Source organism: Cydia amplana, chromosome 21 (assembly GCF_948474715.1).
Source record: "Cydia amplana chromosome 21, ilCydAmpl1.1, whole genome shotgun sequence".
NCBI classification, from domain to species: Eukaryota; Metazoa; Arthropoda; class Insecta; order Lepidoptera; family Tortricidae; genus Cydia; species Cydia amplana.
Genome location: NC_086089.1, coordinates 11,804,613 through 11,829,475, shown reverse-complemented (window position 1 = coordinate 11,829,475; position 24,863 = coordinate 11,804,613). Strand labels below are relative to the sequence as shown.

The 24,863-nt window shown below is 42.1% G+C and overlaps 1 protein-coding gene across 1 annotated transcript in view; it reads right to left on the bottom strand.

Annotated features, from left to right (window-relative positions):
• Positions 1-255: 255 nt before the first annotated feature.
• Positions 256-24,863, bottom strand: part of LOC134658235 (uncharacterized) — a 43,591-nt gene continuing 18,983 nt past the window's right edge. Inside the window, exons 2-17 of the mRNA XM_063513846.1 lie at positions 11,487-11,610; positions 10,631-11,313; positions 10,391-10,482; positions 9,281-9,459; positions 8,891-9,090; positions 8,234-8,382; positions 7,174-7,271; positions 6,439-6,605; positions 5,755-5,873; positions 5,043-5,180; positions 4,588-4,743; positions 3,026-3,183; positions 1,970-2,100; positions 1,283-1,401; positions 1,153-1,177; positions 256-736 (exon numbers count right to left, since the gene is read on the bottom strand). Of these exons, the coding sequence (XP_063369916.1) occupies positions 651-736; positions 1,153-1,177; positions 1,283-1,401; positions 1,970-2,100; positions 3,026-3,183; positions 4,588-4,743; positions 5,043-5,180; positions 5,755-5,873; positions 6,439-6,605; positions 7,174-7,271; positions 8,234-8,382; positions 8,891-9,090; positions 9,281-9,459; positions 10,391-10,482; positions 10,631-11,313; positions 11,487-11,610 (2,624 nt within the window). The 3' untranslated portion in view covers positions 256-650. The remainder of the gene's footprint in view (positions 737-1,152; positions 1,178-1,282; positions 1,402-1,969; positions 2,101-3,025; positions 3,184-4,587; positions 4,744-5,042; positions 5,181-5,754; positions 5,874-6,438; positions 6,606-7,173; positions 7,272-8,233; positions 8,383-8,890; positions 9,091-9,280; positions 9,460-10,390; positions 10,483-10,630; positions 11,314-11,486; positions 11,611-24,863) is intronic.

Sequence of the window (24,863 nt, the reverse complement as noted above, 5' to 3'; positions counted from 1 at the left end):
TGACCCGCAATCCTCCGGATGTCGTCTACCCAACGAGCCAACGGACGCCAGGCGCTTCTTTCATCTGAAAGCGTCCATCATTCTGTTAACATTTTAGTCCAAGTGCTATCACTCTGCCTAGCAACATGTTCCGCCCAACTCCATTTTAGTTTGGTAATGACGCAACCCACATCATGTACCTTGGTGCGGCAACGGATCACGATTTTGAAGCTTGATACACTAAAAGTTTGTGAAAAGTTAGCTTCTGTCTTTGGCTCCACTTATAACAGGTATGCTTTAGGAATCTAGGCTTTATTATTCTCAGTCTAGAACCTCATCGAATGCTATCTATTCGGCTCCACGTCAGCTTTAACCACCATCCTCTTCCTATAGTCCGTTTCACAGAAACACCTCTGCGGATACACTTTATCCACCGAAGACCCAAGATTCCTTGGCAGTGTCTTAGCTCTCTTATAAAAGTCACTTTTTAAACAATAGTCATAAATCAACTTTGGTCCTTCGTCGAAATACTGGCTGTAATAGCCGTCGTAATCTTCAAATGATACGCTTTTCGTGTGGTTGTAGAGGGAGCCCTCGGGGCGGTGCCGCGGGGGCAGCACCCAGGAGGGGGGCGGGGTGGGGGCCCAGGGCGGGGGCCCCGAGGGTCATCCTCAGCGAATCGGCTTGGAGACGATGATGACGTCGGGGGCGGAGCGGGTGGTTTCCGAGCTCATGGGGCGACGGTCGAATTTCTTTTCTGTGGGATTTGAAAATGCAGCCATTACATCTTTGAATTTATCGAATGCCAGCCAAGCCAAGTGACAATCATTCGTCGAAAACGCCAAATGAATCTTAATTTATGCTGGAAATGATTACGTCATTTTACGTCTCATCTGTCATCTCGATACATTTTTACTTTTCTCATCTTCATCATCTTAGCAACATTCATGATCATTTGTTGGTTAGTCAACCCTAAAAGATGACTCACACTAAAACGGTCCAGGTCTGGGCTGAAGCGTCCAACACTTCAGTTTTCTATAGAGAGAATCACGTGATCAATGATCATAGACCGTCATAGAAAACGAAGTGTTGGAAGCCCGGGCTCGGACCCGGATCGTTCTGACGTGAGTCCATCCTTAAAGCCAACACGAAGGCAGGTAGGTTAATTCTTACGTTTGATAGACTCCTGCGAGGTGACCTGTCTCAACAGTTCTAACGTTATCCCGGAGGTGTTTGTGAGACGAGTTTCTACCTTAAGAAGAAGATAATAAGACTCACGTTTGATAGACTCCTGTGGGGTGACCTGTCTTAGCAGTTCTATAGTAATCTCTGAAGTGTTAGCGGGCGCGGGTGAAGGCCGGACGATGGTGGCGCCCGAGTACCCGAACGTCGAGAACCCGCGGCTGTTAGACGAGTTTGTTCCTACAAGACAAGAAAATTCGGAGCTTTATTATTAAAGATAAAGATAAGATAAAATATAGTATACCTATTCAAGTAGGCATATTACAATGCGCTTGAAAACGTCAAATAAAGCTACACCGGCTCCAACCCTACACCTCTGCCTCGAGAAGATTTAAATCCCCCCTCAATTGGATTTATTTACCATCGGAACTAAAAACGGTACGAGTATCTTAGATTTTTTTGGTATGTCCTAAAACTACATCGAAAAGAGAGGTATGGGCACTGTGAATGTCATCTCGCTTTGTGTGGTGGGCACAGCACAGATGTCATTCCAGATCTAGAGCAGATCACAACTGGGGAAGTACCTCCTCCTTACAGAAAACGGTACCCAAAACACTAGACCCTACTCATAGTGTTGTGTTCCTGCCGAAGATTGCCAAACCTCAACGAGGGTGCGGAGTGTTAGGGTCGGCATCGCGCATAACACCTCTGGAGTTGCAGGCGTCCACAGGCTACGGAGACAGCTTACCATCAGCGGGCCGTATGCTTGTTTGCCACCGACCTAGTATAAAAATAGACCGTTACTTACCATCGGAACTAGGAGCGGTATCCACTTGGAACAAACTTTCTCTAGTTTGACATCCAGACTCCTTGGTGTCAGGAGCTCCGACCGACGCGTCTCTGATTTCCTTTCTTTCTTCCTCCTTGGAACCTTTGCTCCTGAAAAAATCGTATTAATAAAAAACCGGCCAAGTGCAAGTCGGACTCGCGTTCCAAGGGTTCCGTACTTTAAGTCCGATTCACGCTTGACTGCACATTTCTAACAGGTTTTCCTGTCTTCTATAGGTAAAGAACTATTTTGTGTATTTGTTTCAAAATTTTTAGAGCCAGTCGTTTCGGAGATAAAGAGGGGGGGGGGGGAGGGGGAGGATGGTCGGATAGACAGACGCAAGAGTGATCCTATAAGGGTTCCGTTTTTTCCTTTTGAGGTACGGAATCCTAAAAAACCGGCCAAGTGCGAGTCGGACTCGCGCACGGAGGGTTCCGCACCATCAACAAAAAATAGAGCAAAACAAGCAAAAAAACAGTCACCCATCCAAGTACTGACCCCGCCCGATGTTGCTTAACTTCGGTCAAAAATCACGTTTGTTGTATGGGAGCCCCACTTAAATCTTTATTTTATTCTGTTTTTAGTATTTGTTGTTATAGCGGCAACAGAAATACATCATCTGTGAAAATTTCAACTGTCTAGCTATCACGGTTCGTGAGATACAGCCTGGTGACAGACGGACGGACGGACGGACGAACGGACGGACGGACGGACAGCGGAGTCTTAGTAATAGGGTCCCGTTTTTACTCTTTGGGTACGGAACCCTAAAAATGACATAATAAGCACATGATATTTCAAAATTCAGTAGGAGACCGAGGTGAGTTGTGGCAGAGGACACTATCCCTGAGGGGCTACCGCGAAAACCGAATTTCCCAAATTGCGGGCACTTTTCTCTGTCACTCTAATTGTTCCTTCATTGGAGTAAAAGAGAAAGATCCCCGCAATTTGCGTTTCGCGGTAGCCCCTCTGATATCTTCAGTAGGAACCGGTATGCTCTCACAGTCGTGGGAGATACAGAAGAAGGTACCTGGTTACCTGAGTGACTCTTCTTTCTTGCTGGTATCGCTCCGTCTCGGTCTCCCCTTGTACTCTATCCTGATGTCCTCGGCTGGGACAGGGACGCTCTCAGACCAGTCGTGGTGGTGGTCCAGGGAGGTGTCGCGGTGGAGATAGTCGGATTCGATGCTGCTTGACTGGAAGAAATGGAGACATGATTTTTTGAAGCTTAAGTTGGAGTTCTAATTGTTGCAGCATGATATACTAAACCTAACCCACAGAAATGTAACTTAGGAAATGAAATAATCCCTATCATAAATGGGAAAGTATAGCTGGTCAACCAAATCTTGTCAGTAAAAAAAGGCGCGAAATTCAAATTTTCTATGGGACGATATCCCTTCGCTCCTACATTTTTCAAATTTGCCGCCTTTTTCTACTGTCAAGATCTGGTTGACCAAGTATAATTCTGTTTTTCTGTCTGACTATACCTCTTTGTGCTTAAACCGCTGAACCGTTTTAGATGAAGTTTTAGCTCCGGGATAGGACATGGGATACTTTTTTTTTACTTTTTAGTTACTTTCAACTTATTAGTTACTAATACGTCTGTTGTCAAAATAATTACTGTTATTGTAAGTAAAATGAGTACCACTGAAAATCCTCAACTTGGCGAAGGCTTCATAAAATCTTTTCAGGGTATACTGTAGACACACAGGTTTTGTTTCCAACGCAAAATCGAATTAGCAGCGTTGCCTCATCACACTGCGGTTAGATCCCCAATTCTAACCCTTTTCATATATATTTCCTCATTTTTCTCAATCTTATGTCAACCAGAGAAGGTCGCTTTTCCAGTAACAATAACACGAGGAAAAGAATTCTATGGAACGTTTATCCCTTTCTGAAATTAGATGACCTTTTCACGCCATGGGATGCAAGGCGAAATATTTTTGGTGACATTTACGTCCCGTTTCAAAATACCCTGTTTATCGTGATTATGTTTGACATGCGGTTTGCATTAAATGGATTCGAATATCCTCTAGACGCCCAGAGACCTATAAAAAGGTCTCCTGTTCCATTCTAATTTGAACTTTGTGTTGACAAAATAAAATTTCATTTTGCTTGGCAAGGTTTGACGTATGGGCGGGTAGAGGATAAGAGTTTTTAATATATCAGCAGAATTTAAAGCTCAATTGGCTTGAAATGTTTTAAATGTTGCGCTACGTATATTTATTTTGTGACTGTTTTTGTCTTTGATATATGAAAGAAATCTTATATTTTGTTTAACTGTTTACCAGTAAGGTCTTTTTTGGTAGTACTTACCACACTGTTAAAATTTGTACAAAATCGGTCAAATTCATCATATGTATTACCCAAAGGGTAAAAACGGTCTCCACTATCCGTCTATCTGTCTGTCATCAGGCTGTACCATGAACCATGATAGCTAGACAGTTGAAATTTTCCACTACTCACTTTCCGCTTGTTTCTCTGCTGTTTGTACATCTCTGTGGTATGGTTCTCTCGCTGTGGGCTAGCTCTGGGCTCAGGGTCCAAGAGGTTCGGATCCAGGGTCAGTTGGGTCTCCCCGAGCTATATCATCTACTCACTTTCCGCTTGTTTCTCTGCTGCTTGTACATCTCGTTGGTATGGTTCTCTCGCTCTAGGCTAGCTCTGGGCTCCGGGTCCAAGAGGTTCGGGTCTAAAGTCAGTTGGGTCTCTGCTAGCTTGTCTAGACGGTCTTCGCAGGATTTTGCTAGGTGCTCCTGAGAAAAGAAATCGTTTTACAGTAAATAATAGTAGGTTTAAAAAATAGTATGAATCTTTCCGAAACCAGGAACGAATATTCGAGAAAAATGAGATGTATTAAGGTTGTCTGGAAGAGATCGCTCTTTAGCGATAAGGTCGCCTGTTGTTTACCTCTGTCTTCATGTATTATTTGTTGGAAACACAAATAATACATGAAGACAGAGGTACATTTATTTATGTACATTTATTCTGAGGTTGTGCATTAAAGAGGATTTGTATTGTATTGTATGTATTTAGTTCAAATGTCACCCCTCACTTTGATGTACTTATGGTCCTGGTGCAGCTTCCGGATGCACTTGAAGAGGAACACCAGGCTCATCCCGGACAGGATCAGGGAGAAGATCACCAGGATCACCAGGATGTGGGGTTCCTTCACCAGGGACTGCGCCGCTTCCTGAAAACATGGTATTTTTAACACAATCATGGTCATCTCTATGTATTTTAACTACGTGTATGTGAGGTGTGCAATAAAGAGTATTGTATTGTATTGTATTTTAAGTTGTACATTTCCGTGAGACACAAACATAAACATGGTAACATATCTCAACCTCGAAATATGTTTGCACGATGTTTCATTTGCAAAATGTTTTATTTAACCGCACGCGTTTAATTTTGAATTAAACCGTAAAATTTTCCAACCTTTTGAAAAAGGCATACTGTAGAAACCATTGCCAAAACATTATTTTAACGAAATATCATTTGATATTTACCAGTCGCTTTTCGGTGAAGGAAAACATCGTGAAGAAACCGGACTAATCCTAATAAGTCCTAGTTTACCCTCTGGGTTGGAAGGTCAGATGGTAGTCGCTTTCGTAAAAACTAGTGCCCACGCCAATCCTGGGATAAGTTGTCAAGTGGACCCCAGGAAAATGCCGGGACAACGCGAGGATATTGATAGGTTTTAAATTTTCGCAGAAGTGATAGGTAAGATAAGATGGATAGGTAAAATAAACTTTTGAAGTTTGTACCTTGCAGCTCTCAGGGTCTTCGTCCGACTTGAGCCTGCAATTGGCGATGCCATTGCACTCCAGACTTGAGTCTATGCATGTACCATCTTGGCAGTCCAGCTCCGTGGCGTCACACGACTCTGTCAACAATTGGATAAAGTATAAACTGAAATACATGTCATATACTATACTCCGTCTTTTTTGCATTAGAAATAAGTTTTCAGCCTTCCAACTTTTCCAAGCCTACAAAATTGGATTCCTGACGTACATGACATTGTTGCTATGGAAATAGTAGGGATCATGACAAAGATTGAATTCCTAATCGAATTTAAACTGTCGTGACTGTCGTGAGACATACTAACATTAAACTATTTTTGTTTTTAGTGCGACATGTTTTGGACACAACACGTGAACCACGTGAGTTTAATTTTAATTTCAATTTCAATTTATTTTGTCATGTACCTATACAAGATAAACTTATGTCCGTCAATTATTGCACATTAAACCGTACAATTAGATTATTGAAATCCTAGTAAAAGAAACTTACTATCCCCTTTCAGAGTCCAGAAAGAAGTGAAATGGGCCTGGAAAAGCGACGCTTTAACCTTGTTAATGGCGATCATTCTGGAGTACATGATGTGACTTCTAATAATAGTAAAGATCCTTGAAGGTTTTGAAGATGAAAACTTAGTAAAATAATCTTACCATCCCCTTTCAGAGTCCGGAAGGAGGTGAAATGGGCCTGGAAACGCGACGCCTTGGCCTTGTTGGTGGCAAACATCCTGACGTACATGACGTTGCTCGGGCCCAGGCCTTCGTCCTCCACCTTTGTGGTCACCGGGTTGGCCACGGAACCGCAGTAGAACGCTAGCCTGTGGATAAGAAGGGGTTGAAATTTTTTAACCCCACTACAAATGTATTTAAAGCTCTATCATCCCACCGTCTTAGGGTAACATTCCATTTTTGACCGCAGCTGCGCTACTGGTACTGAACGCGTCGCCGTTACTGTCAATTTCCATAGTAAAATGAACAGTAGTGCAGCTGCGGTTGGAAATGGACTGTCACCTTTAATAGAACAGAATATAATGTTTTTTATTCGTAAACACACAGCTTAGACAATAGACATGCATAAAAATAACATAGTCAAAATAGTGTCACGAAATGGTACATCTCTAATGAAATATAAATCATTGCTAAATGGGAAGTTGTTTTTTTTTGTACGTTAAATTCTAAAATACTTAAAACATATTAAATTCAATTAATTTTTTAATACCGTTGATTCAAATATGGCTGCCAATTTTTGTTGTACGGTGGGCCGCTAGAGGATAAAGTTGTAAAAACCTCATTTTTTTACTTAAATCGCTCGATAATTAGCAATCGTACCAAAAACCAATTTTGCTCGCTTGTTGCACAAAACATGCTACATTAAAATATACTTACTTGTGGTCAAAATTAGGTTCCGCGCCAAAAACTTGCACCAGGTTATCCTCACACTCGTTGGGAAAAGACAACTTGTAATCAGTGAAGTTTAAATATATCTGAAATAAATAGAATACGCTTTTTGTAAAAAAAATACACTTTTGATACGAGTTTTTATTTGTTGTTTAATTTAGTTTAGTATATGTATTGTAGTACCTCTGTATAATTTACTTACTTATGTAGGTAAATAAATGGTTCTAATTTAATGAAAGCTTACACAACTTTGGGAACAAATCAAATTATTTTATTAGTATCAAAAATGCCTATCAAAAATAAATCAAAAAATCCAAAAAATATCAAAAATATCAATGGTTGGTCAAAGACGCCTAGTCTTAGTAAGATGGCATATAGTCGAGAACTTGGGACGTGTTCCACCGTGGCGGGGTGGCCAAGGGGTTTAAGGCGTTAGCCCGGATTGCTAAAGACCCGGTTCGAATCCGGTCTTCACCACTGGAAGGCTTCGTCACTTTTTCTTTAATAAGTATATGACATCTATTTCAGTTTTTTTTTCTACTCCCGTACTTTTATTTGTCATTTAAAGGGTCGTGCACACACCTTATAGTTGTCAAGACAAGTCTTTAGTCTATTCCCCAAAAAAGCATTTGTGCATACACGCAGTATCTTTTTGGCACTTTTTCGATACTTCGTGTACCACTTAAAAAATATTGAATGAAATGCATTGTTGCCAACCTTATTTTAAATGTCATCTGTGACAAATAAGTGAACCATAGACATGTTTTTTTAATTTCATTCATTCTTTTTCCGCCCGTACCCTTCATTTTTGCTACTTCTTGAATGAAAAATATTTGTTAAATTTACAATTTTATTTCAAAGTAAATGATTGGTCGTAGAAAAAGTATTGTATGCAACATTGTTTAACTGAGTCAAAAAATACTCGTGGCGTCTTTATTAACAATTTTCGGCTTCGCCTCAAATTGTTACTCACGCCACTCGCCTTTTTTGACCTCTCTTAAACAACGGTTGCATAAAATACTATAATGAAAGCTTGTAAAATACTTACCCTCGTGTTGGCGGGGGTCTCTATCCTCCACTGAATGTCCAGTGTGGTGGGGCTCTCCTTGCGACAAGCGTCCGCGTCTTCATCCTCAGACGCGATCCAACCAAACTTGTCGTCTTTCTTATTTATTATACAGGATTCTGGTATTTCTCCTGTTAATAAAAAATACAGTATATAAAAAAAATATAGCCACAACCGAATAAACCAATAGAAAATGTAATAGAATCTCCTTCTGGGTAAAGAAGTCGGTTAATTAACTAAAACCATACTCGGGTACGACTTTAAATACAGCTCACAGTGCTACTAGTTTATTAGTTTTATGTGCTTGACGCCAGTTTGATAATTGACAGATAATTAATGAAGTCTGCATTTCAGCTTGGGCAAAAATGCTTTCGTATATCCGGATATACGAAAGCATTCACGATTACGAAACGACGGATTACGAAACATCCGGATGTTCTCGACTACAGGTAGCAATTCTAAACCGATTCTCGTGAAATTGTATGAGTAGCTTCGATGATGAAATAAATGTTGTCGATTCAGTTGTAGGATGTTTCTCAAAAATGGCCGATACATGGGGTCAACACAGCTCACAGAGCCGCTAGTATATACTCACGACTCATGCTATTCGGCTGGAACTCGATATATTAATCTTGAAACCCGAGTACTCGATGCTGTACTCCTGGAACGTCAGCCACAAGTAGGGGGGAGGTGATGGTGGGACAGAAACTGTTCCCACAGTGTATTTTTTTTGCCTATGTGTGTTCCAATCCTCCCTGTGCTGAGCAAGATCCCGCCAATCCTGCTGGAATGCATCCAAGTCGTCCCGCCATCTCTTTCTCGGTCTGCCTCTGCCTCGACTATTACACTGGGGATGCCAGCTAGTGGCTATTTTGGCCCATCTGTCATCATGCATCCGGCAGACATGTTCAGCCCAGTCCCACTTTAGCCTGGCGGTCTTCACTCCAACATCAACGACTCGGGTTTTGGAGCGAAGCTCTTGTGTTCCTCATGCACCCTGTCAGATCTTGTAAAGTATAACAAATTTACTCACGACTCATGCTATTCGGCTGGAACTCGATATTAATCTTGAAGCCGGAGTACTCTATGCTGTCGTCTGACTGGAACTTCAGCCACAAGTAGGGGCCGGCGGAGGTGATGGTGGGGGGGAAACTGTTCCCGCAGAACTTGTACGCCGGCAGGGCGTAGCCGAATTTGCCGTCTCTTATCTGTAAATATACGACTCCATTGACGTATATCTCAGGACTGGCTATATGACTCTGTTTAGACGACAACGGTTTCACTCACTTGAATTTTTAGTCGCTATTGGCGACATGTTTCGGGCCCTGTTTCGGGAAGTGAAACCGTTGCCGTCTAAACAGTTTAAAATATGTCTCACAAAAGTTTAATATCGAATATATGACTCTATTGACGTATAGCTCAGGACTGGCCTTAGGGACAATAACAATGGGACATGAATGGGGCCAGTTCAGCGGTGTGACACCGCTACAACGCGATTGGATGATGAGTTCGCATCACGCGCGCGATTGGTCGCAACTAGATGCGTTAGACCGCACGATTGGCTCGAATTCGTGAGTGACACCGCTGACTAGTACCATTTTTAATACCCGTAAGGCCCGTCCTGAGATATACGTCAATGTACGACGCATCCAAAAGGTACCATTTTGTCGCTTACCATAAGGACGCTCTGGCAGGTTATTCGTATAAGAATACAAACGAATTTCGTCTATATGGTAAGAGACTGGATAAGTGGAACCTTTTGATAGAGAACGTCACAATTATAAATATTTAAAAAAGGGGATTGAGGTGGCGCACTAAGGGTTCCGTGCCATTACGCAAAAAACGGCAAAACAATCACGTTTGTTGCATGGGAGCCCCACTTAAATATTTATTTTATTTTGTTTTTAGTATTTGTTGTTATATCGGCAACAGAAATACATCATCTGTGAAAATGTCAACTGTCTGGCTATCATGGTTCATGAGTTACAGCCTGGTGACCGACACACGGACAGCGGAGTCTTAGCAATATGGTCCTGTTTTTACCCTTTGGGTACGGAACCCTAAAAAGTAAGTAAATCAATAATAGTATATTATGCAACAGGTACATAATAAGGGTGCTTAAAATTCAAAGCATTTTACCTCTAAAAAGTCGTATTCGCACTTTGGCGGACGATCTTCCATATGAAATTTGTCGACGAATGACAGCACTATCACTTGTCCACCACCGCCGGCTGAAAAAGAAACCATATCATAATTTTTTTGGAAAACTAATTTGGCTCTTTTGAATTTGGAACTTTCTTGAATTTTTCTATACTACGAGTTCAAAACTGGAATTTAATTTGTACTTGTACACGGGCCTTACGAGGTTAATGAACTCACCGTCTATAGTCGTGATGCACTTGGTATGGTTCGAGTATGTCAGCTTGTCGCTCGGCTTGCCCTGGTCCTCCGGGTTCATGGGGTTGGTGAGGTTAATGAACTCACCGTCTATAGTCGTGATGCACGTGGTATGGTTCGAGTATGTCAGCTTGTCGCGCGGCTTGCCCTGGTCCTCCGGGTTCATGGGGTTGGTGAGGTTAATGAACTCACCGTCTATAGTCGTGATGCACGTGGTATGGTTCGAGTATGTCAGCTTGTCGCTCGGCTTGCCCTGGTCTTCAGGGTTCATGGGGTTGGTGAGGTTAATGTACTCACCGTCTATAGTCGTGATGCACGTGGTATGGTTCGAGTATGTCAGCTTGTCGCTCGGCTTGCCCTGGTCCTCCGGGTTCATGGGGTTGGTGAGGTTAATGAACTCACCGTCTATAGTCGTGATGCACGTGGTATGGTTCGAGTATGTCAGCTTGTCGCTCGGCTTGCCCTGGTCTTCAGGGTTCATGGGGTTGGTGAGGTTAATGAACTCACCGTCTATAGTCGTGATGCACGTGGTATGGTTCGAGTATGTCAGCTTGTCGCTCGGCTTGCCCTGGTCCTCCGGGTTCATGGGGTTGGTGAGCGCCCGCTTGCCGGGCTCATACTTGAAAGGGTCGCATCGAGGGTCGTCTGACGTGTCCCGCTTTTTTCTAGAAACAGTAATTAAGATTAGATAAGATAAGATAATACAAGATAAGATAATATTTTATAGTCTGGTAGGTACTGGAACTCTATGGTACTGGTAATAACATTACCGCAGGGGTCCGATATATTGTCTTACCTATATTGTCTTTAGGGATCTTTTATATCTCCAACCTCTTACCTATAATGTGTCATGCCGTGTTTACTATACAGTAAGTGTGCTAGTCTAGTATTGGTCCCTCGCTCGTGGTCAAAGCTCAAATTGCGCCCATGATCAGCTGGTGCGGTTGTGCCGATTATGGAAGCTGAAACAAAGATAAGTTTAGAGTTATTTTATGTCTCCTATTTTTAAGTAAGTTTTCTGTAAATGTCACATAGGTTTGTTCAATATTATGACTCTATTGAAACTTCGAGCTTCGAAAACTTAGTTATACCCATGGACATATTTAGAAGAAAGCAAAAAAAGGTTTTAAAATTATTTTACTGGATTACAGCACCTAATATAATTTCAAAATTAATTTTGAAATACGAGTGATAGAAATTTGGAATCTAGTGGTATTGACCACTCGATTAATACTATTAATTAGTAGAATTTACATGCCTAGCAGTGGAGATATTATTGAACAAAATACACGAAATCGAACGGCCGAAATTCAAAAATCGGCCCCCAGATATTATTTCTAAATTGCAACGGAGAGCACCAATCAATATGATGGAACCAACTGATACTGATACTGAGTGATTGAACGGGTATCGTTTCAGTATTTATTTATTTAGAAAACTCAAGAGAGCTTCACAATAACAGTTTATTGGTATTGTATCTGTGGGTATTTCATTTAAGTAAGTGCTTTTTACTGGTTTCAAAACTTTCTTATTTCATTTTACGGCAGGTAAAGAGACGTTCGAGTAGAAATTGATCTCAATTTGATGACATTATGTTATGATATCAATTGATATATCTATTAGATTAATTTGTTGTGTTGTGTGTTGTTGTTGTTGTCCTGCAAAGAAGTACAGTCAGCAGCAGAAATTGCTAGGCGAGCGAGGTGTTCAAAATTACCTTGACGCGCTCTTAATTTTATTAATAAATCTTAAGTATAATTAGGTACGTGTAATCGCCCACACTCTGTGAACTATCTATCGATTGCTTGTACCCTTTATGAATATTTTAAGAAGCCTTTCGTTTAGGAATATATCTTTAATGTTCTGCAGAATTGTGTTTTTTGTAACATTGTTAATATTTAATTGGTTATCATATTTTACACATGTAGTGCATAATTGTTTGCCATCGTATTTTCTCGGAAACATTCGTATTTGTCATGCTACTTCACTCAACCTCAGTTTTTTTTGTAGGTAAGTACCGAGACTTAGTGTAAGGCCTGAGTGGACGCTCATGTTGCGCGTGCAGCGGGGCGGGGCGTGCGGCGTGCATGTCAAACAAATGCAAACGTATAGTAGCGGCCTTAGTGCACGCTGCTCAAATCCCTTGGGAGCTCGACGCCACGCTGCACGCCCCGCCGAACGCTCCGCTTCGAGCGTCCACTCAGGCCTTATACTTACTGAAATAGCAAGACACTGAATAATTTTACGGTTTAGACTCACTTGTTTTAAGTCACTTAAAACAGTTAAAACCAGTGAGTCTAAACCGTAAAATTATTCAGTGTTAGTATGTCTCACAACAGTTTAAATTCGATGATTGCAAGACACATTCGTACGTTTACGTGAAAATACGATGGAAAATAATTATTACGAGTACATACTTACTTTCCTCCAATAATCCGTTTTCACGAAAGTATATTACCATCGAGGTTATTGAAGATTCTAGTCGCCTTAATTACGCCAAAGTTATATTACACCTGGGAGTCGGAGTTCTTTATGGTGAAACTTTAATGAGATAGCACTTCGTTAGGCGAGGGCCCAGGACTTTTAGGGTTCCGTGTAAAAATATATACGGATACAAAGATTATTATTTATTTATTTAAGTATTTAATAAAATAGAGAGTTACTCTTAAATATAGTCATAGCCCCGCAAAACTTAACAATGAGTTTGACTGTGGGGTCATCAGTCTCTAGTTATATAACTTAAAATAACTTAATTACTACGATATATTATGGTAATGTTTTTTTAAACATATATTTAAATTTAGAACAACATCGGGATGGCTAAAGTGGCGGCAGCTGACAGGCGTAATGTGCGACAGAAAGATGCCAATCAAAATCAAGGGCAAAATGTACAAAACTGCTATAAGACCTACGATTTTGTACGGATCTGAATGTTGGGCAACCAATAAGAACCATCTTCAGAAACTGCATACCACGGAGATGCGTATGTTGCGCTGGTCAGGTGGCGTCACACTGATGGATAAAATCAGAAATAGTTACATAAGAGGAAGCTTCCTATAGCTATAGGTGGCACCTATAGCTGAGAAAATAAAAGAAAAACGCCTTCGATGGTACGGGCACGTACAGAGACGCCCTGAGGACTACATAGTCAAGCTTGCCCTTCGGTTGCCGACGACGTGGAAAGGACGAGGAAGACGACCTTCCACTTGGTTGACGACGGTCGAAAAAGACCTTAAAGAAATGAACGTCGACAAAGACACCACACAGAATCGTGTACAGTGGAGAAGAAGGACTAAGGAGGGCCGACCCCAAGTAGATGGGAATAACGGTCGAGGAATATATATATATATATATTTAAATTTAGACTTGCTATTTCCACGTCTTATGGCTTCAAGTAAACTATTACGTAAGTATGGTATTCTTTTCCTAAGGGTTCTATCCTCGAAGTAGTTATTAATTCTAGATTAGATTAGATAAAGATAGTGTATTCAATAGGCATATTCTTTTCGGGTTATCGTAACCGCGTAAGGTCAAGTAGTAGGTAGGTACCCTTGTTCTAGTAGATTAGGGTGTCTTTCATTTGTCTACCTTATGTAGTTTTTGAAAAGTTTGAATAAAATTGTAACAGAGTGTACATTGTAAACCTTTGGTGACATTAGGCCTTACGAGGGTAAAGTAAAGGGTGGTAAAGGGTACTTATTGTCGGTTGTCAATATGACGCTATTTCTATAAAACTTCAATTTGAACTCAACGTTTCGTTCGACAACCAACCATGCCATCACCTTTTAGTTGAAAGCGTCACAATTAATGATACATTTAATGCTCTTCTAAATACCTTAGAGCTTATTTAGACGGGACGAGAACTTGCATGCGAGTTACATTACATTGCGTCAGTTGATCGGTCGGCTGAATTGATGTAACCTCAATGGTCCGCAATGTAACTAAAATCGAGTTCGCGCGCAGTCTAAATGAGCTCTAAGTAGGCGTGGCTCCGCGATTTCGTCGCGTCGCTACAAGTACATGCGGCCCACACCAGTTTTGGTGCCTAGCCACAGTAGTTGCCGCGCACCGCTACGGAACGGACGCCAGCTCGCGCTTGCGCCACCTGGCGGTCATATCTGTCGTAACAGACGCGTTTTGTTAGAGAGTGAACCTTCTGTACTACTATTATTTATTCTGAGCCCTAAGTCATTAAAATCGATACCACAACTTTTCAAAGTCAATGTCGGATACACTTAAGGCGCTGCGCTCCGCAAAGTTTGGTTCCCGGCGAGTGTTAGTGCAGAATCAGCAATGAATAAATTAGCGCGGCCTGAGGCGGCCCCGCGGGAGCCGGCCCAGACTGTATCAGGGATGGCACGGTTTACCGGTTTTTGGAATACCGGTATTTGGAGTTATCGGTACCTAAGTTATTGCAGAATGAGCTATGAACAAATTAGCGCGACCAGAGGCGGTCCCGCAGAATTCGGCCAAGACTGAATTTGGAGTTCCCGGTTTTACTGTGTCAGGGATGGCGCGGTTTACCGGTTTTCGAAATACCGGTTTTTGGAGTTACCGGTACTCTTTAGAGTTACCAGTACCTATTTAGACTCACCGGTACCTATTTAGAGTTACCGGTACTTAAGTTATTGTACAATGAGCTATGAACAAATTAGCGCGACCAGAGGCGGTCCCGCAGAATCCAGCATAAACTGAATTTAGAGTTCCCGGTTTTAGTAATTACCGGTTTTTGGAGCTACCGGTATTTATTTAGATTTCCCGGTACCTATTTAGAGTTACCGGTACCCAGTTGGAGTTACCGATACCTACTTAGTTATAGCAAGGAGCCTTATTATTTTTACTTTTCGATTGCCGTTTGTTTGTCGTAGGTTATTATCTTGGCTAGGCCCCCTGAATTTCAAATTTCAAATTCCACAGTAGGTATGTAACTTTTTGTTAATGCTCCAAAAAAATCACAGGTTTGAGTTTGAAAAGATATATTATACCTATAGGTACCAAATAAATTATACGAAATCACGATTGATTAAATATCAAAAGAAGTCTTATACATCTGAAGTAAAAGGTTGAATTGTCCTTTTATGTATTGAGTACAAACAAAAGGAAAAATTGCTCTAGTTCACTTAACTTCCCACTAGTGTATTGAGTTGTCAAGACATATCAATAAAACAAGAGGTTGTTAGTTTATAAAAGGAATTCCCCAAAAAACAAAAGAGAACCAATTTATTTCTGAAACCGTAAATTTCACGCCAATTCCCCGACCCGTGTCAAAGAAATGAACCGGTATTTCCCGGAGAGGGCGTCACTAGCTGGCAGCTCAAAGCGGGTAGAGCTTGTGGACATTATGTCTGCCATCTTTTGTGCGAGGATTTAAAAAAACAATCGAGATTCAGTGCAGGGAAACTGAATTGAAAGTTCGAGTTTACTAGAGAATTCATTGAACTTTAAGCGGCAATTCTATATTTGTCAAGAGTCCCCGGTAAGCTCGATTCTCCATACAAAGGTAGTTACGCTCTCATTTTAAAACGACGATAGTTATTAGTTAGATTGCTCTGAAACTTTGTACTTACAATAGGATATCTAGTTCTGTAATTAGTTTATGTAGCTTCAGATACCATAATTAAAAAATACAGTTAATTTAGTTTTTCATACAAAACTTAATAATAATGAATAATGTGGTACCTGTGGTACTAAGTACTGCGGATCGCAAGGCGGCATGGGAGAGTAAGGTGCTACACGGGCGGTTCTACAAGGCCCTCACGGGACCCGATGTGGACCTGCTCGCGTCGGTGAACTGGTTACGATTCGGGGACCTCTTCGGAGAAACCGAGGGTTTTGCCTGTGCAATTGCGGACGAAGTAATGATGACGAACAACTATCGGAAATATATCCTGAAGGACGGTACGGTCGACATTTGTCGGGCATGCCGCCGTCCCGGAGAGTCACTCAGACATATCATTTCCGGTTGTTCTCATCTTGCTAACGGCGAGTACTTGCACAGACATAATCTCGTAGCCAGGATTATTCACCAGCAGCTTGCTCTCCTATACGGCCTTGTGGACCGCGAAGTACCTTACTACAAGTATTCACCTGCGCCAGTTCTCGAGAATGGTCGTGCCACGCTCTATTGGGATCGATCTATCATCACTGACAGGACTATTGTAGCCAATAAGCCTGACATTGTGATAATAGATCGAGCGCAACGCCGGGCCGTGCTCGTTGACATCACCATCCCCCATGATGAGAATCTCGTGAAAGCCGAGAAGGACAAGTCCAGTAAGTACCTAGACTTGGCTCACGAGATAACCGCCATGTGGGATGTTGATTCGACGATCATTGTCCCGATAGTTGTTTCAGCGAACGGTCTAATAGCGAAGAGTCTCGACCAACATCTTGAGAGACTCTCGCTAGGTGGTTGGATCAAGGGCCAGATGCAGAAGGCGGTGATCTTGGACACGGCGCGGATAGTCCGCCGGTTCCTGTCTCTGCAGCCCTGACCACCGGTAGCTTGGGCCTTGCCCCGCTGCTGGCGGCACCCTAGGTTAGGTTTTTTTATAATATGTTTATATGTTTTTTTTATTGTTTTGTAAATGTTTTTTATTTTACTTTTATATTCATATTGTAAAAAAACCTAAACTAAGAAGATAAATAAATAAAATGAATAATGTATTAATATAAAGTGTATTTTGTTTATTCGGTAGACTAAAATGACATTTCATAGTATGGAATGACCATAGAATTAGATGAACAAGAACAACTGTCAATCTTCAAAAGTGTGACCAAAAATGAAATGCAAGTGTGTGCGTAAATTGTCTATCTGAGATCAAAAATAGTGATGTCAAGTTACAACATATTAATAATCTGTCGATGTTTGATTGCTTTATCGACTACTTTTTCAAATGTGTTATTTTAAACGTAAAAATTCTACGACATTAAAACGTATAAATAACACTTGCACTGCGTGTGCTATCAAAATCCTTGCAGATTTATCTTAATGTAACTCTTACTGTGTTGGAAAGTGTGAAGTTTAAATTTATTGCTAAACATGAGCACCTTCAAAAAGGTATAACATTCGTTATTATTTCAAGTCGGTTATAAAAGCTAATATCTTAATGATGTCTTGTGAAGAAATAATTACATAGCTATTCATATACCGACAAGTTATCGATACTGTCATATGAACATTTTGTCAAGCCCTAGCGTAAAGTAACAGATTATGAAACACAAAATATTTTAAATTATAGACTAATATGATAAAATATTAGCACACAAAGGAAGAAAAACTTATAATGAACTGTATAAACCGGCTTCTTACACTTTTTACGCTGTTAATTTGACAAAATATCGTTATGAAAATTTCGCTCGGAATAACATAAATCCTCTGAAATGAGTATTTGCTTGGATTATTTGGCCCTGTGACACTGCAACCCGGCACACTACAAGACACCATCTTCACTGAATTACTTTATTTAATACTTTTCGTCCTAATCCGTGTATATTTTTCAATTTGAAAATTACCGTGATACGCTCTTGGCCGTCAGCGGCCGTCGTCAAACTCAAAAGTGGTTACGTTTTCTCATTGGTAGTCCGACTCTTTCGCACTCATGGGATGTTCATATACGTGATGGCTTCCCTTTCGCACACTTAAGCTGTCTGTCAAGCGCGAGCGGATTCTAGGTTTGTGGGAATGACACATGATGTTCATACTATGAAATGTCATTTTAGTCTACCGAATAAAAAAATAGACTTTAATTACACGTCATAGTAGGTACATTATGATATTATGCAAAGTTACTAGTTGTGGTACTTGTTTTTGCTCTGTTTCGTTTTTTTTTATAAACTTCACAGCTAAGTTCGTATGATTATTAATTACAGAACTAGATATATCTCATGTCATTGTATGTGCAAAGTTTCATTACAATCCAATACGTAGTTTTAAAATGAAAACGAAATTCTGTTTGTATGGGAAGGTGAAATTCGGCCGAGCTTGCTGGCGATTCTTAACCTCACAAGGCCCTATGTGCATTACAATGTACACTCTGTTTCAATCTAATTCGAACCTTTCAAAAACTACATAAGGTAGCATATCTTATGTTTCATTGCTTTCTGAAACAAACGAAAGTTATCCTAATCTACATACAACAAGGTTCAAATAAAAAAAAAAAACAACGGGTTGCACTCAGGGAGTGCCGGCAGAAGTGAAAACTCAATGACTAGTGCAAAATGCACTATGTATAATTGAGGTTAATGCCATCTAGCGTTAGCGTTAATTACTTGAAACCCCTAAGCACATCACTGTTAGTACTCGAGTTATATTAATACCAGTTAGAGCGAAACTCACTAGACGGCATTTAAATCAATAAAGAAAAACTCAATGACATTACATGTAACAGTTTTTCACGTAATGTCATTGAGTTTTTCTTTATTGATTTAAATGCCATCTAAATGAGTGGCCATCTAAATCTTACGGACTACGGTCACGTGATCGTCTTACGCTGTCTCGAGTTTAACATTTTTTCCCCACCTCAAAAAGTGCACAGCGCCGCTAAAGAAGTTTTCACTTAAAAAAATAGGGAAACTTTGTATGGTGGGCCTTAGTGAGGGCTCATGGTACATCCTCTTATTGTATTTACCCATAAGTTTCAGTGAGCCGATCAGGCCCTGATCTAAAACCGATTACGTTGACTCTCAAAATGTACTCTGTATTAGATTAATGTCTAACCTGATTTTAATAAAACGACCAGGCTATTCACAAAGCGCTTACTGACGAACCAATGCTGTCTAAACTTTGGTCATACATAGCTGTAAAGGTATAAAAAAAAATAGATTTGTATCGTAACCAATATTCTGAAAACCAATAATAGTACATAACGATACGTGCGAAAAATAGTCGATTTAAATTCGCCACTCGTTGCGAATTACCTATTCACACGAGTATCGTACAACGTTTTACAGTATATATGGCCCTTTTAATTTTCGAAATAGTTACGGGAGAGCCACTCGGAACCTCGCACGGACGCACCTCACCAGCACCTGCTTATCCGACCGACGATTTTCTGCGAAAATCGAAGCCGGAACGCGCCCGGCCTTGCCGGAGGGGAAGCCCAGCTGCGCCCAGAACCCATCCACCGATGGTCGCCCTGCCCAACAGGACCGACTGACGGTGACGCGTCGCGCAGGTCCCGCACCATGAACGAGAAGCCTCCGAAGTCCCCCCCCGTCCCTTCGGGGCGGGTGGGTAGACAAGAAAACGGATTCTACAATCCACCCGCAGCCACAACAGTGAAACTCGCGACCCACCCGGTCCCCTCGGATAGGGTGGGTAGTTCGCAACGCGAGTTTTACGAAGTACCCGACAACGCCAAGACCCCGGAACCCACCCACGGCCCCACAGAGCCGTGGAAACCAGACTTCGATGGCCTCATCGAAGCCCTCGGACGCCCCTACGCACCACCCCCATGGGTAGCCCCAGACCGACTTTCCCCTCGCGGGCAACTTGATCGTGTTCGCATCAAGGCTGCCAGCTTGGCGCAAGTCGGTCTCATACCTCCACGCCCGGAAGTATGGCCATCAGCCTCCCCCAGGCTGTTGGGGCACGCCCCTGGGACAGCGGAGCAGTCCCAGGAAGAAGCCCAACCGCAGCGCCACCAGGACGAGCACCCCGTCACTCCGCAACCTTCGGCAGTTGAGGAGAAGCCGGAGTGCAGCACGCCCGACAAGCAGGACCAGGAAGGATCCTGCAACACCACCCCGCCACCGACGGACCCGCGACCCCGCGCCAGCCCCGGAGCCGCCCCGCAGCCCCAACAAGGCCCCTCAAAAGGCCCCACCATCCAAGACGCCGCACTTACAGAGGCCCCCAAGCCGGGAGCCACTGTACCTGCCCCCCCGGCCCCCGCGCCGGCATCTACACCCGCAGCCCCCGGCACCAACCACGCAACCGTCGCAGCCCCGCAGCTGCGCCTAAACATAACGACTGAGCGCGCCGAACGCTCGCGTCCCTGCCGCCTACTGGGTATCGCGCCGCTCCACGCACGCCCCCCGGATAACCGCCGACAGCGCCAGTGCCCCCAGGGCACCGGGGCAAGAAGCCGAAGGAGGAGAAGAAGACACCAGGAAACGGGCACCGCGCCGCTCCACGCGCGTCCACCGGACAGCCGCCAACGGCGCCAGATTTCCCCACCGGGACGCTGGTGCTAGAGGCAGAGGGAGTCAGCCCACAGCAGCTACGAGGCCCACAGCCACAAAGCCGCTGAAAGGCTAACAGCAGAAGTAAAAGCCATGACAGGCCACTCAAGGCTAGTCATGACGAAGAAGCCACCGCCCTAGAATAGGGCACTGAAAAGACCCGCCCGTAGTCACGGGCGGCGATTTGAAACCGCCAAAAATCCCCAAAAGGGATGGGAAGGCATCTCATACCTCCCTTCGGGAGGTATGAAAGAAGCAGACGAGAAATAGTTACGTACCTATTGTGCCAATTATCGCACTAGTGCGGTCATCTTATGATTAATATACAATATGTTACGACTTATAAGGTTATAAGGTTTAAAGACTGTATTTTTTGTATTTTTTTGTATGTGTGGTTGATAGTGTTGTGAATAACGCTCATTTCGAGGCTTAAAGACTCGAACCCTTTAAGACTCTCGAGGCTTAACGCCTCAAGGCGGCAAAGACGATTTCTCCCATCCATACGCGTAATATAAATTAATACAATTCTCAAAATATAGTCGAGTTTTCAAGACTTACGAGTCTTGAGGGCTTCTGAGTCTTTAGGCCTAAAAATAAGCGTTATTCACAACACTGAGTATAGAGCCTCCAGTTTTGAAAATTAGTCAAAAATGTAGGCTAATAGGTACCTACCTAATATCATCTGTGTTTCGAAAATAAATCCACTGACACATCATTAATATCAATTATCGTCATACCCAGGTTTTATATGATGGTCGTTCTTGTCTAAGTGACAGCGTGATAAAACGGTGATGGACACTTTCTATCCCGCAGTGTTAAAAAGTGACAGTTTATCACATGGATAAAACCATCCACAATACGCCGGCAGACCAGCTATCATGGTCATTATATAATTTTTAGTACCTGTTATGCTATGCGTCACTTTGGCTTACATACTTATTTGTTAGAACGTGACAGCCATGGCACAGAATAAATAACAGTACTAGATACAGAAGACTCAATCTCTAACAAAACGCGTCTGTTACGATCAGGACAGATATGGCCGCTAGGTGGCGACAGCGCCACGCGCGGCTTATGGCTAGCCTCCAAAATTGGTGTGGAACGGATGTACTTTTAGCTACCTGTAGCAAAGCGACGAAATCGCGGAGTGAGCCACGCCTGGCCATGGTGACAAAGGTCTAATTATACTAGACTATGGCAAACAGACGCATATAAAACCGTGTTTGGAACAGCCTCGGTTGGCGGCGAGCCAGCGCGCCGGCTGTCTAATATGTTCTATTAAAAAAATGCCTTGAACTCGATGTCTATGGCTGAATAACGAATATGTTGGTTCTAGTGTGTCTGTGCGTTCTAGTCATGCACTGAGAACACACACCTTATTATTTTCACACAAAAATTTTGTTCTTACAATAGTAGGTATTAATAGTCATGCGCATAGCAGTGCGTATACAGAAATTGCAGAGGTCCCGCACTAGGCCAGGCCTGTATCGCGGGAGACTAGAGTTTATGTGACTGCTACATATGGTTTATGAAATGAGCTGAAAGCGAGTTTCAATAAGACATTTTAATGCCTAATTATGTCAGTTACATAAAGATTTATCCACACATATATTATAAGGTGTCTAAGATGTGTCCAAGAAGCGCATGTTACGACCACCATCGCGGCATTTTATCACGCACTCAATAAAGGGGCCCACTGATTACCAGTCCGCCGGACGGTATCGGCCTGTCAGTTGTTCGGAACTGTCAACTTTTTGTTCTAACTGACAGGCCGATATCGTCCGGAGGACTGATAATCAGTGGGTCCCTTTAAACGTCATCTGGACTGATACAATAATGAGGTGTAACATTGCTACACCCTATAGAGGGGTCCATGTATGTATTGCTTATACTCGTAGTTAGATGAACATACCTAATACATACGTCTGTTAAGAGTCTTTATTTTCCTTTTTACCATGAGTTACGAGGGGCGTTCAAAATATTCTCGGTATTGATATCTTACGACCTCTTCTAAAATTTCTTTCGTTACTGGCCGCTAAGGTTTATTCATTGACATTAAAAAAAAGTATAATTCGAACCGAGATGGTCTTTTGTTTTTCTGCAATTGCTGAACAAACATGAACATCATGTGCAAATTGACAATGTTAACTAAATTAGAACATCGATGCGTGATAAAATTCTTGACAAAACAGGGTAAAAATCAAAAAACCATAAAAGAGGAAATGGATTGTGTTTACCGTGAGTCTGCTCCTTCTTTATCTACCATTCAAAAGTGGTCAAGCGAGTTTAAACGCGGAAGGGAGAGTATTGAAGATGACCCTAGACCTGGCCGGCCTGTAGTAGCTACTTCACAAGAAAATATTGATAAAGTGGAAAAACTTATATTGGAAGATGGTCGAGTGAAGGTAAAATCTATAGCACAAGTAACCAATCTCTCTATTGGTACCGTACATGATATTATGCATGACCATCTTAATATGTCAAAAGTAAGTGCAAGATGGGTTCCGCGAATGCTGACTCGGCTTCAAAAAGACATGCGTGTAGCTTGTTGTTCCGATTTTATTGACCTGTGCGGTGAAAATCCTGATGAGGTGCTGCAAAGAATAGTTACTGGAGATGAAACCTGGGTTCATCATTATGACCCAGAGAGTAAACAAGAGTCCATGCAGTGGCACATTAAGGGTTCAGCTCATCCCAAGAAGTTCAAGGTCATCCCTTCAGCTGGCAAGGTCATGGCCACGATATTTTGGGATTGTGAAGGAGTATTACTAATCGATTATAAAGAAAAAGGTGTAAATATCACAGGACAGTACTACGCTAACATTCTACGTCAATTAAAGGATGTAATTAAAGAAAAGAGGCGAGGAAAGTTAACCAAAGGTATTCTGCTTCTGCATGACAACGCCCCCGTCCATACTGCTCATATTGCCAAGGCAGCTATTTTTGAATGTGGGTTTAAAACTGTTACTCACCCACCGTATAGTCCGGACTTAGCCCCCAGCGACTTCTTTTTGCTCCCCAATCTTAAAAAGAATCTGCGTGGAAATAAATTTTCTGACGATGAAGCATTGAAGGCGGCAGTGGAGGAGCATTTTTACACGAAAGATAAAAAATATTTTTACGAGGGATTAAAAAAAAAAATTGATCGATCTTTTAAGTGTATGAACATAGGGGGGGAGTATATTGAAAAATAAAAATATCAAACTTTTCGTACTTGTTTGTTTTCATTCTCATACCGAGAATATTTTGAACACCCCTCGTACGTTTCATTATTACATCAAGTAGGAAAATAAATCCATTCTCATCATAAATAATACATAAGATTATTTCTGTGCTATCCATCACGCAAAGGACGAAGTCACGTGACCGCCTCTCCATACAATCGTAGTCCCCATTTTCCTCTGGTTATGAGCATAATAATCGAAATCGAAAAAAGTCTAACGAAGGGGCATAACTGTGGTTAATACGCATGAAACTGTGTAAAAATATTTTCCATAATGTCAATAACCAGAGAGGAAAATGAGATTTCGTCGCGTCGCTACAAGTACATGCGGCCCACACCAATTTTGGTGTCTAGCAGTGGTAGTTGCCGCGCACCGCTACGGAACGGACGTCTGCTCGCGCTTGCGCTTATATTAGTAATAGATGCGTTTTGTTAGAGAGTGAACCTTCTGTACCTTTTTTTTGTGTTTTGGGAGGAAAATCCGTTATGGATACCTCCGCACCGCAGGGACAGCGCGGAGGTTATATGTAGTACTATTATGTATTCTGTGGTATATCAGGCGTAAAAGACGCGTTTTGTTAGAGAGTGAACCTTCCGTACCTAGTACTGTTATTTATTCTGTGGTATAGGTATGTACGATACATGGTCTCATTAATTCAGTTGTGCGACACCTTTTAGCTTTCCATGAAAGAGCTAAAAGGGCGAAATAGGTACCTTAATCCCTTGTACATTGCGGGCCAACCACATAAGGGCTCATATACACGATACTATGTCTAGAGAGCGGATTTAAAGTAGCGATCTCAATAT